The sequence below is a fragment of the Mastomys coucha genome, unplaced genomic scaffold (genome assembly GCF_008632895.1).
Source record: "Mastomys coucha isolate ucsf_1 unplaced genomic scaffold, UCSF_Mcou_1 pScaffold21, whole genome shotgun sequence".
Lineage (NCBI taxonomy): Eukaryota > Metazoa > Chordata > Mammalia > Rodentia > Muridae > Mastomys > Mastomys coucha.
The window spans coordinates 164,534,626-164,548,380 of NW_022196904.1; the positions used below are offsets into that span (position 1 = coordinate 164,534,626).

General features: G+C 38.1%; 1 protein-coding gene and 1 long non-coding RNA gene across 4 annotated transcripts in view; one reads left to right on the top strand and one right to left on the bottom strand.

Annotated features, from left to right (window-relative positions):
* Rnls (renalase, FAD dependent amine oxidase) overlaps positions 1-13,755 on the bottom strand; it is a 262,909-nt gene that overhangs the window by 42,973 nt on the left and 206,181 nt on the right. Inside the window, exon 5 of the mRNA XM_031390110.1 lies at positions 12,844-13,017. Within this exon, the coding sequence (XP_031245970.1) occupies positions 12,844-13,017 (174 nt within the window). The remainder of the gene's footprint in view (positions 1-12,843; positions 13,018-13,755) is intronic.
* Positions 1-13,755, top strand: part of LOC116103752 — a 54,178-nt gene that overhangs the window by 31,255 nt on the left and 9,168 nt on the right. Inside the window, exon 3 of one of the 3 annotated variants that reach the window (XR_004123570.1) lies at positions 10,500-10,646. The exons of the other annotated variants lie outside the window; for them this stretch is intronic. This is a non-coding gene — a long non-coding RNA (uncharacterized LOC116103752). The remainder of the gene's footprint in view (positions 1-10,499; positions 10,647-13,755) is intronic. 3 annotated transcript variants of the gene reach the window in all.

The following is a 13,755-nucleotide window of genomic DNA, read 5'->3' on the forward strand; positions in this document are numbered from 1 at the left end:
GAAGGAGAAGGAGAAGGAGAAGGAGAAGGAGAAGGAGGAGAAGGAGAAGGAGAAGAAGGAGAAGAAGAGGAAGAAATCGCCTCTGTAGAAGGAGCAATTCAACTTTGACAGTCTAGAGAGGAAAATATTAAAATGGAAAAATTCACAACTGGTTAAAAAGTGTGTGACAGGGTTGCTGGACTGGATAAGAATGACGAACTGGTGAGGTAGGCACATGCTGAGGCACACAAACTATGGTCTTGATACCAAATCATTTGCATACTTGTATCTGTACTAATTTACTGAGGCATGGCCATACCCATGTCATTGCATAGTATATATAGCTTTAGTTACACCAGTGGATCGGAGTAGATGCTTCTTAGGCTGTATGGCCCACAAAATCTAGAGTACTTATCATCTGGCCTTTGTAGGAAAAGTTTTGTGACCCTTGTTCTAGATCACTTAATCCATTGTATGACAAGTTAAGAATCTCAGGTTTAATCGTATATGCAAAACAAGGCATTGTAGAGCTTTTGATGGGAAGCAAGTGAGTGGCATGGGCAGATATGGGCTTTGGGAAGACGTTTCTGGCTCCATGAGGACCTGGAGAAGCTAAGTATCTAGAGGATACTTGAGTGAAAACAGTGGCTTGCAGTGTCAAGGCCAGTGAAGAGATGAGCTCCAAGTGGACTTTGGGAGCAGTCAGTATGATTTAATTACAGATTGTTCACTGACATAAAGGAGAGGAAGAAAGAAAGATGTTTCCTGAGCTTTGCTCAAGAGAGTGAAAGACTAGTGATTTCATCTTTTAGAAACATGGAAGACTGTCAAGGACCACGCATGACGACTATGCGTGGGTATGCCACGCATGCCACGCATGACGACTATGCGTGGGTATGCGTCATGCCACGCATGACGACTAGGCAATGGGTAGGTAGCATGGAAGAATAGTTGGATATCAATGAAAAAAATGAAGAAAGCACTTTTCACAAGTATTTCGGATTTCTACTCTTGTCCAGGGCTGGAATTTTTTTTTCCTAGCATCAATTCCTTTAAAACTTCCACAGATTCTGATCGTTAAAAAAAAAAAAAGCCACATTTACTGAGACTGTATATATTTCTGGGTCTGTTTAAGAGAAGCCCTGTCCTTTGGCTAAGACCCCCCAAGCTTTATGAAAACATCTATTTATCCTGGGACAATGGGAGATTTTCAGCTTGTTACAGCTTTTACTTGTGCTGCCAAAAGGAAAAAAACAGAAGGATTCAGTGGTCTTTTAATTGGACCTCACTCAGATCCCTAGGGCAGAGGGCTTAACCTAGCTCACATTAAGATTTTAGGCTCTCGCTGGCTGTAGAGCTCTTTCCACAATATGTGAAAAAATCCTAGGTTTTCTATGATGTCAGTTTACTAAAATCTCCACTTCTTCAATCCTCCCCATTCCTGTGAAGCCAGCCTTTATTACACATTGCTATTTTGTCCTAGTCAGCACTGTGCCCTATGTGGAATATTGTGTCTTAAGTGATGTTATCATTGGCCTGTTTTCCTGAATTAGGCAAGATTTCCTCCTTGAGCCCGTGTACTAGTTTGCCTTTGGTATATCATGTTGTCAACATAGTAGCTGCACGGTTGGGTTCAGCTTTAGATCTGTCACTGTTTGAAAGGACTCTGTAAAAAGATGAAATATATCTCTTGGCTATAATTGACCAAAATCTTTGCTCTAGTACATTTTGTTCATTAAGGTGAAGATTTTGCTTTGATATTATAAAACTTTGTATTTTAAGATCTGAGACCAATCAGATAATGAAGTTATTTAAGTTAGTGTTGAAATATTCCTGTCCTCCTTTAGGAGAGGAAATCAATCAGGCCACTTTGCACAGTCTTATTCTTTCCTAATGAGAGGAATGGAATTATTTTTCCTGTTATTATTTGGCTTATGATTAAAGATTAGATCTGGGTACTTGGGCAACATTCTTCAATTAAAGAAGAAATTCTTCGAGCAGCCATTACTCTGAAAATAGGAGGGAAAGGAAACAAACAGGGATTTTGTTTTTAATGAAAAAAGAGAATTAGGCCCAGCTGAACTCAGGTTTCAAGGTCACCTTCTTGACCCTACTAAGTAGTGTAAGAGCATATAATAACTGCAACAAAGAATTCACTAGTTATATATAATATAGTACAGAAACCTGGTTCAGTGGAAAAAAACTATTTTAATTTCAAGGATCCTGCATTATTACAACCATGAATTTGAAATATTTTATACTAAAGATGTCCCCTAGTCCCACAGATCAATTATAAATATTAATGGGATTTCAGCAGATTCTTTTCAGATTCTAATGTTCATAATATTCATTCACATTATGTGGGGAACTCAATGTCCTGTATGGTACATTTGAATTCTTCTCATTATATAGGTGAGCACATATATGAAGTCTACAGGACAAATCACCATTAAAAATACCAAGGTCTGCATGTAACCTTAGAGAGTTTATCAAAGTCTTCTCAGGTCACTGAAGAACAAGCTATTCACTAGTAATAATCAGAAGAGCTTTTTAGGCTGAACCGAGTCAATAATGTCACAAATGACAAAAGGATGGACTAGTGATTCTGGGCAGTTAAAAACGCTACCTGACTTAAAGTTTTTGTGTCATAGTGATTTCTTGTGGCGAGACTGTGTAGTTAGACTTTGAAACTTGCTCTTGAAACAGTCTTAATCATTGAAGCCAGATCTCCTCAGAGAATACCCTATTTTCTGATCATCAGTACATTGTGTTAACAGCAAAAGTCTTATTAAAAAGGAATCTGAGATCTCGTAAGCAGGAAGAAACCCGTCTAACTTCTGCTCTGAGTTTAATTCTTGAGAGATTGTTTATTCTCATTATGTGTGAGAGCTATCACTTTAACAAAGATAATCTTTGAAACACATTGGCATTTTTGTCTCATTCTCAAAATGAATGTACTCATATAAATGAAAGACTAATAGTAAAACATGCTGTTTGTGACAATTATAAAAATGGCATTTACTATGAACATTTCTGATGCTATACTAGGGTTTTTGCATAAACTATTTTATTCAACTCTTATAACATTTTAGAGAGACAATCTACTTGTCATACAACATTTTGAAACTCAAAGCAACTAAGAAACACAGTTACAGAGCTGTTATTTGAGTCACATGAAGATGCTGGCATTCAACACTACAGAAAGAGGAGCAGCATGGCCAGGGTCAACCTAATTCTAAGTGCGGAAGTACAGCCTACAGAGGATTTATGCTCCAAGTCCACTGCTCAATACTGAATAGCACCTGCGAACTTACAATAAAGAGCTCCTCAGCCACTGTCATTGGATTAAACATGGACTCATTTGTGAAAGATTACTATCTGTGATATTTGAATGAGAATGGTACCCATAGGCTCATATATTTAAATGTTTAGTTCCCAGTTGGTGAGCCATTAGGCAGTGTCCTTGGAGGTGTGTCATGGGGCAGGCCTTTGACTTTGCCAGGTCCAGTCTGTCTGTCTGCCCCTCCCTCTCTCTCTGCCTACTGCCTGAGGTTCAGTATGCAAAGCTTTTTAGCTACTTTTCCAGTGCCATGCCTGTCTATTTCCCACCATGATCATGGACTAATACTCTGTAAGCAAGCCCACAAATGATTTCTTTTTTAAGATTTGCCTTAGTGGTGATGTCTCTTCACACAGTGGAACAGTAACTAAGAGTCTATCCAAGATACCATTTTAATATTATTTTGATATTCAAACACAAAACTACTAAAGTAAACGCCAACTTTATTGAGTTTATCATGTTTTCTAAGTTAAATATCTCAGCTGGAGCACAGTTGTTTTTCAACTAAGCATTAAAAAGAAATACGTTTCACAAAGAGAACAGCAGGATTCTTTGAAGTGCAACTTTGGAAATTAAGAAATACATTACAGTACCATTGAAAGCAGATGTATATTCCCCAGGGACCTGGGAAAATGGTTACCCAGAATACCTCTCTGAGAAAAACTTTCAAAAACTCTTCCAGATCTCACCGACGATACCTCACAGTGCAGCCATCCCGATAGCGTAGTCACTGGGCATTAAAAGGAGGCAACTCAGAGTAGTTGCCAGAGACATTCACATAGATTTCACTGGCTTTCATATCTAGCATCTAAATGGTGAGCTCATCCATTTTCCATAATTTAACGTCAACAGTAACAGGTCCCTAGCTTGCCTAAGGAATAAACAATCACTGCCTAGCCGTTTCTCTTCCTACCCAGCTAAGTGGATAGCTACTGCTAAGTTACTAGCTCTCAGAGGTTGTATCAGGGTTAGGGAAGGGCTCTTCAGACTTACATATGTAATATAGCTGTCTCGGAAAATATTTGTTAAGCACTAGATACTTACCCCTATGATCCATGATGATAATGTCTACCTCTTATTTTCAATAGTGATCAAGATAAAGGGACCAGTGGCTATACAGCAAGTATGGTGAATGATGACACTTATTTGCACTGAAAGACAGAATCTCTAATTTTGGTGAGAGCAGCAGGCTCTGCAGTCAGGGCTCATAAATTCTGTAGCCCATGAGACATTTAGATTGATTTGAGATGAAATTCTTGACAGTACAGGAAGTGGTGAAATTGTTTTCTGAAGAGCCTCTAGGTAAAGGAGTGATCCCATCTCTTCTGGAGAGTGTTGCCATGGTCACAGATAAAAATGGACCACAATGAATACTTGTCAAGCTTTTGTCCAGCTCGAGCCTTTGCTGTTTCCCAGGACCTGAGGCTCACAAGCTGTTTGAGTTTTACACAATTTCACAATACCATTCTCAACTTGTAAGGGTTTTGAGATGCCTCCAGAATGATGGAGACCAGGCACTTGTCTGGGAAGCTGAGCAGCACACATTATTTTGAGCCCTGGCTTACAACTCATAGTGCTGACAACCTCATTTCAGACTGCAATAAGGCCTTAAACTTGAAGATCTTTCAAAACAGCCCAGTCTCACAGACACAGCCTTCGTTCAGTTTCTGTCTCTTCTAACAGCTGACATGGTCGCAAGTACTACAGAAACATCAACTCGAGCTTTCTATATTTGAATCCAGAGGATCAATTCTATCTTAATTCAAAATAAGGCTCTTGTCCAGATGTGAGGGTTGCCATATTAATTAAGCTGACAGGAAATTCTGCAAAGGAACTGACTTGAACATTCCTACCAAATTTTAGCCAAAACATTGCAAATAATGCCTGGGCTTTAATTTATGACACCACCCCTCAATCCAGCAAAGAAGAAGCAAGGACATAAAACAATTGCTCAGATCAAGGTCATTTTGAGACAGTAGGAGGTTATGGGAAGTTCCAGAGTAGCTTACATATAGACAACTTAAAAATCTATATGTGCCTCTGGCTTATCTGTTATTTCTTCACCTAAAAGAATTACTTGGTATGTCATGACAAAAGCTTCTACGTATTCTTCCAATAGCCCATAATGTTTACACTCTATATTGTATAGATCCTTATATGAATTTACATTGTTTTTTAGAAGTCTCAATGAACCAAACACAAATGGTTATGTTCAGAATCTTCCATTTGATCAAATTTCATGAAATTATATTGGGGACTTTGGAATCTTCAATTCTTTGTGCAATGACTGGCACAAAGAAAGCATTCAAAACTCATTTGTGCATATTTCTCCAGTTGAATAATTTGAAAATGGAAAACATACAAGTAAAAAATTTGGGACTTTAACCTAGCTGAAAGAAACTATCACTGTGTATGTGTGTATGTCTGTGTGTCAGTCTGTGTGTGTGTGTGTGTGTGTGTGTGTGTGTGTATGTGTGTGTATGTGTGTGTATGACACAGACACAAACATGCAGATATGCATCCCAGTAATATACTGGGCATATTTTAGTAATTCAGTAATTTTAGACTATTTTTGATGTAAACATTTAGCTGATATTCTGTTTATTTCCAACTCTGGCACTAATAATTATCATACTGAAACAAACTGCTTGGCAAGTGGGTGGACAAGTGTTATCTTGATGTACCCTCCTGCTGAGGACAGATTGACAGGGAAACCACAGGCTAAAAGGGGTCTGCCGTTTGGTCTGACTTTGTATGCAGATGTTCTCCTTACAAAAAAGGCGGAATGTTTCATTTTCTAATGAAAGATCACTTTTGTTTTTAAATGTGGGGAAATAGATATAAAATGAGAGTATTTTACACCCTGGTCTTATTACTTTAAAAATATATATGCATATATGCAGATACTTTCATATAAGTGTTTGCATATGTTATATATGAGTATATGTATACATATTTTTTTACTCTAAAGATAACTCATTATTACTCAAATAGAAAACTTTTTTTGTAAGTCATTACTCCAAGATTTGGTATTGTAATTAATATCTACCTATCTCTATCATCTATGAATCTATATCTATCATGGCAGAACTATCATAATACCTATTTGTAATTAGAATGTCTCACCTGGTTTATATGAGCGGTATCCATTTTATAACTGAACTGAAGGCTGCCCTTTCTATAAGAAGCCTTTGTAAGTTGTTAGCGCCACTATTTTAGCAAGGTTGTTATGTTCTCTGAGAACTCAGATGTTAAAGCAGAAACGAGCTCGGGACGTGACAGACTTTTATGATTATGGTTATTTCCCTTTCTTCCTTCCTGTCTTCCCCTTTTCTTTTCTTTTCTTTTCTTTTTTTTTTTTTTTTTTTTTTTTTTTTTTTTGTATTCTCTTTATAATTTTTTTTTACCTCTCTGGACTTCATTTTCTGCAGATTCAAATCATTCCACATTATTCAAATCTCAAAGCAGATCATTTTATGCTGTCATATCACTGATGGTCCACTTAGTTGGAATAATCAAGAAAATCCCTCAGGTGATCACAAGGAGACTGGATTTAAAGTCTTGGATAAATCACAATTATTTATTACTCCTTGTATTATGCTATCTTTCCTGATGTAAAAAGTTTATGCAATAAACAGCCCATGAGGAACATTTCTACATATTTTGGGAATTAGCAATTAAATGAAGTATATAATATGTTATTATTTGCTACTAAATTATGCCAACAAAATTCTTGCAATGATAAGTTCCATGTGATAAAGCTAAGTTTTTCAAATTTGTTTATCTTCTTTTTTAAATGAGTTAAATAAGTATCTTTGATTAGATGTTGAAAATTATTCAATTATGTCCATTGGTCATTATGATTCTAGAGCTGTAAATTGAATTAATTGTTTTAGATTGTTATCCATTGTCCACTCATTGATCATCAATGTCTTGGAAATGTGAAAAGGAATGCAAGACAAGAAGTCTGATCAATTATTTTCAAGATCATTAATATGTTTTATTTACCTAATTTGTCCAGAATCCGAAATGTACTGATAATAGAAGACAAAAGCCACTTAACTTAGACCTTTATGTTTGCATACTTTGCTTTAGAGAATATAATATCTAATTTGAACAGTAGAGTCTTTAAATAGTAAGAACCACACATACTGACTTATTTTTTGCTAAGTGCCATGTGACGTTCTTACTTGAAGTATATACTCAAGCTGTTAATTCCTCAATAAGTCTTTGGGATTATTATTTCCTCATGGTACTGAGAGGGATACAGAGAGGTTAAGTAATTTATTGCTATATAACTAGTAAGTAGTTGGAGTAAGTTGAACACGAGCAACTTAACTCTTGCCTTAGTTTAACACCAAGTTCAACTTGAGGGGCTTCAGATATCCCAGATGGTAAATACATACTGATGTGGCACATTCCTGCCCTCCCTACATGAATAACGTTGCTAATTATTTTCAGAATCTTTGTCTACGGACTCTGTAGTCTTCCTTGCAATTACTCAGTTTTTGCCCTCAGTGGTGACCACAAGTTAAAGGATTTGCACTTGTATTTGAAACTTATTTACCATCCATACAAATCTACTCAGGTTTCTATAGATTAAATATATACCACATATCACAGCAAAAACTGGCAATATGTTCAGCAAAACCAGTTTTCTTCTTCCTACATGCATAGGTATAAGATAGGATCAATTTGCCTCAAAATTAGTGTTCTCCACTTAGTTGTGCACTAATGGGCAGGGTGTGAGCCTAGCTGATGTGCCCGGTTTGGAGGCCCAGCCCTCCATTTTTGCCTATCAACTTAGTTGGATGACTGTGAACATAATAAATCAAAAGAAAGAGGATTCTGGGTCCATTAACAGTTTCATTTTTATTCTAGTATTCTTTCTTTCTTTAATTGGTTCTGGCTGTGGCTTTCTGCATTTCCTGCCTGTTTCTGACATGTGCCAAGTGAGTAGGCCTTGCCCTGCATTTGGTTTGGGTCACTGCATCTTCTGTCCCTGGAGATTTATTAACAGACTGCATTTGTAGTCTCAATGCTGGTAAATTTTGTGTATCTTTTGTACATTTACATTTTCTACCCCAACAAAACACAAGCACCCCCTCCATTATTTGTGTGTGTATTATGATACTAGTTTTTGACTCAAGAAAATAACCCAAAGGCTAGATAACGGGTGGAGCTACAGAAACAACAACATGTCTCTTATTTGCCCATTTAGATGTCAGCATTGCTAAAATACAGGGAATTGCATTATAAATGCATTAATATCATGTTAAGTTAGCTTGACACACTTAGTACTCTGGACTCTGATAGAAAAAAATTAAACAGTTTAGGTGAAGGCAGCACGATTTTATGTTAAGAAAAGTTATCACTTCAGGTTTTATACAAGTTAACGAATGCACACTAGGTCAATTTCCATATAATTGACAAAGGAAGGTAGGTACTTCTTGGTGGCTTGAGACACTACCACAGTGGGCATATAACAAAACATGATTTCTGACTCAGTTTTAAAATTGTGTGGTTGTTGATATTAAGAGAAATTTAAATATCTATTATTAAAAAATTGACAGCCGTGAGAAATTCTTGATATTGTATTTCACCTTTTCAGATCCATTCAGTTTTATACATTTTTACTTCAGTGTTGTGTGGGTGCTTTCACACACCCTCCCACCTCATTTGTAGAGAAAATTTAGTCTGTTTAGGGATAGGACTATTTCTTACTTTCTTGTCTGACTTTCCTGGTAGAAAACATCACTGTGTCTTAGGCATGCAATCCAGCTTTTTATTCTAACCTCACCCAGAGAAACTGAAATCTATCTGAAAGGTGAAAAATGTTTGTATTAAGTTTACTGATTTTTTTGGCCATTCTCAAAAGTATGCAGTTTTATGGGTCTTAAAGGGTAATTTTGAATATATATGATTCTTTTCTTTTTATGATAAATTTAAATTTTTACCTCCTGCTTGAGATGTAACTGCTGGAAGACAGTGGGAAGTGCGGAGGGCCGCACAGCCACCAGGTGCCTTCTTTCTTTCTCTATAACAATACTTTTCTTTATTCAGGCAGCGTTCCTTCTCATGGCTAACAGGACTGGGACCCCAGCTCCAGGAGTAAATTTGATGTAGGTTTGTGATAATCTCACCCACCTCAGACTCATGATACTCTCACTTGCCTAACTAGTGGCTAGTTTGGAATTAATCCAGGTAGCAATTCAGGTCAGATATCCATATATGAGAATAAGTAGATTAAAGAACTATTAGATAGAGTCTTGGGAAGGATTAGGGTCAGCAGTGGTTCTTTTGAAGTGTGTTGCTAGGCTTTAATGTGCTTCGATCCCTGGAACTATATCTATATCTATATCTATATCTATATCTATATCTATATCTATATCTATATCTATCTATCTATTTATAGATAGATATAGATAGATAGATAGATAGATAGATAAATGGAAGTGAGACTTTAAGGAGATTCTGTAGTTCTCATAAATGGAGGTTTTTTTTTTTTTTTTCAGTTTTCAAGCATGAGAACCCCACAATCCAGGCATTAGCTGAGCTGGTTCCTGGTGAGGGCTTGCTTCCTGATATACAATACCTACTATCTTTCTATATTTCTACCACACATTTCCCTTGCTATATGAAAGTAGTAATAGAGAGAAGGGGAGCTTTTCTCTTTTGTTTGTATAAGGCTTTTGTCCTATTGAGAGTTAAGATGCCACCCTTAGGACTCCATATAATCATTATGACTTGAACTAAATCTCCAAGTATCATCTCACTGGTATGAGGGTTTTGTGATAGGCAATGCTGTTTATCAATTTCATTGGATTGAGAATTGCCTGGGAGATCAGTGTAGATCTCCTGTGCATGTGTCTGGGAGGACACTGCCAGAGATTAATTACTGAGTGGTACCTAATACGCTGAAAAATCAGAAGAAAAAAGCCTATGAGGTGGACAATTTTGCTCTGCCATCTACTCTTTAAAAAACTTTGAGACAAAGTATCAGGTATCTGTGTGGCATTTTCATCCACATTGCGCCTTGCTTGACTCTCTGTCCCTGACTGCTCATTTTTCACTGTGCCTTCCTGTCCCTGGTATTTCCCACATTTATGTCTTACATATTGTATGACTCCTCCCATGGCTCCTTCTTAATCCTGTTTTGTTTTGTTTTTCTCTCTTATAGTTCCCTTTCCAGTTTCATGTGATATATCCACAACCACTCCTACATAAATTCATAGGTATAAAAATGGGAAGATAGATTGCATATGTCGGCAGAGCCTGTGATTCCAGCACTCAGCAAGCAGACAGGCCGCTATCTATGGAGTTCCAGGTTAGCTGGTCTATGTAGTGAGTTCTGGGCTCTAGGGTTATACAATGAGACTCTTGTCTCTAAACATGTGTGTCTACATCTATATCTATCTGTGAGAGAACATATGCTGTGACATTCAGCCTCCTTGGAAGTTGAGCTCTTGGGTATTTGTCATAGTAATAAAAATACTGATTAGCATGGGGTTTAATCTATGAGTTTTTCTTCATTTTATTTTGTGCTAGGGATTGGAAGTAGAGCTTTGCCTGTATCAGACAGATGCTCTTTACTACTGAGAGGCACCCTATGTTTCCAACATATCAATCTAAGAAATAGATCAGTTTTTCATAGCAGATTATTAAATGACCTCATGTTGTTTAAACATGCCTATTTTTTTTCTGTTATGTATAGCTAAATATATGCCCTGATAGATATCCTATCTTATGAAGTTACACACCAAAGATAATGTCTTACTCATGGTATATAACTTGAGAGGATCAGGGATTATTTTCATTTCCTCAGAACAAAGCAGCTGTAGAGTTGTGAGGGTTCCATGGACCCGCTAAAGTCCATAGCTGTTACAGGGCGTTTCATGAGCTGCTGATCAAATATAGATGTGGTGTCATGTTAACATAAGCAGCATGGCCCTTGGGGAGTTTTAAGTTATAAAAGAAACATTTTTCTTAGATTGTGTGCTCTGATAGAAAAAGCAGCCTAGGCCTATCATAAAATTCTGGCAAGCCAAGAGACATCAGTCGGTGATTCTATCAGGCAAGACTTCTAACTAATGGACTGATGAAAGCTTTGCTGTGCAGTGAAGCACCATAACAAACTCACTGCAGTTCCTCCTGCGAGTCTTGTCCTCTTAGATCACTGCAGTTTATTTATGAACAGCATCGCCCTAGGCATCACCACAGTCTCACAGCTTTGAGTACACACTCATGGTTGTTTTTTAAAAAAATCATGACCATTTCTTGTGACTCAATCTTCCTCCCTCCCTCGTTCCTTTCTTTCTTTCTTTCCTTCTTTCTTTCTTTCTTTCTTTCTTTCTTTCTTTCATTCTTTCTTTCTTTCTTCCTTCCTTCCTTCCTCCCTCCTTCCCTCCCCCCTCTCTTTCTTTCTTTCTCTCTTACCTCCTGCCTTTCCTCTTCCTCCCTCCCTTCCTTCCTTCCTTCCTCCCTACCTCCCTCCCTCCCTTCCTTCCCTTTTCTCTTTCTCTTCCCTCACTCCAATCATGTTTCCTTCCTTCCTTCTCTCTCTTTCTTTCTTTTCCTTTTTTGTTGTTGTTTTGCTTTTTGTTTTTTTGTTTTTTCGAGACAAGGTTTCTCTGTGTAGCCCTGGTTGTCCTGGAACTCACTCTGTAGACCAGGCTAGCCTTGAACTCAGAAATCCACCTGCCTCTGCCTCCCAAGTGCTAGGATTAAAGGCTTGCACCACTACTGCCTGGGCTTTCTCTTTCTTTTCACTCTTTTTTTTTTCTTTCTATTCCATTCCTCCTTCTCTCCTTCCCTCCTACCTTCCCTCCATCCCTTCCTCCCCTTGTTCCTTTCTTTTGAAGGCCAGGCTGGCCTAAAACTCTCAGAGATCTGCCTGCTTCTGCCTCTAAAACACATGGCTTTGTAAATCAAATTTAAGTTTTAAAACTATTTTCTATCAAAAGGTAAAGTGTAGAGTTTACTGAATCCTAGGAAGGTTCTCATGAAACATTTGACAGATACTTTAATCATAACTAATTTTGCCTCATTAAAAAAAATGAAATGTCCACAGACATCAAAATAATATGGATATGATGGATTTAATAGCATGGTAAAATTCACTTTTTAATCTAGCCAGGGAAGCTCAGCAATTAATAAATTAAAAAAACAAAACCCAACCAAACCAAATAACCCAAAGGAATCTCACCAAAAAACAGACAATGAGAAAAACATTTGCATACACATCAATCTAAATTAATGCAATAGAACACAGGTCATTTTGAAATACTTTCAGACACTATTTTTATGAACTCAATAATACAATCCACGTGATGAATGATTTTCTGAGAAACCTTTCTGGTTACACTGTGCATTTCATAACTGAGCAAATGAGACATTAAGTTTTATCCCCTGTGGCTTGGAGTTAAACACTTGTTCTGCTCACCATGGGAACACTCAAACACCATTTTCTTCAACCAACACCCACCACTGTTCCTATGTGTAAGGAAAGTCATGAGAGTACTAACCTATATTGCGCTTCTTATGATCAATGGAGATGAAGCATATGCAGTGGTTACTGCTGAAGAACCGGCACGACCAAGGGACATTAATCTTCATGCCTGCTTCATAAAAGAGGCCCAGAGCATAGCGACAGGAGTAGCTCACCGATGTCAGTTGCTCCCTCTGGCGTTCACTAATTACTGTGGAAGAAAAATAAAAAGCAACCTCAAAACTATCATCTTTCCTTCTAGTCACCAAATGCAAAGCTCCTTTAAACAAGTCGCAACTCTCTATAGCAGTCCCGTCTCACTCGTGAAGTCTGAAAGGGAATGTGAAATGCTATCTGCTCTCGTTTCTTTCCAGATTGTTTATGCACACTGGCATGGTTGCTTTCAGTGGAGCTGAAGAGTCGAATCCACTAGACTACCGATTGGGTATCTTAAACTCTGCCTCTCAGTTGATGCTCTAGTCTCACATCCCTTTTGCTGTCACAGGCTGTCTGCTACCATGGTGGATTTTATTTACTCTCCATTTAACTATGTGTTGAATGCTTTTGCTAATTATCAGCATGATGTTTTACACGACTATAACCACAGTCTTATAAGGATGAGTATTGGCCATTTTCTCTCGGGTGAGTCTCTGAGACTGGAGCAGCCAGCCGGGAGGCACAGGCCCCACGACTCCCAGGGGAGCCGCAGGGCAACAGGGACAGGATCCTCTCAGCTTCCGAGTGACAGAGGAGGATCAGCGTCCTTCTCTGCCCCTTCCCTGTAAGTGGAGGGCCTACCTCCAGGGAATGCCTTAAGCCAGAGACTCCATTAAGCCAGAGACTCCATTAAGCGAGAGCCACCATTTCCTCTCAGGTGAGTCTCTAAGACTGGAGCAGCCAGCTTGGAGGAACAGGCCCCACGAGTCGCAGGGGACTTGCAGGGCAGCAG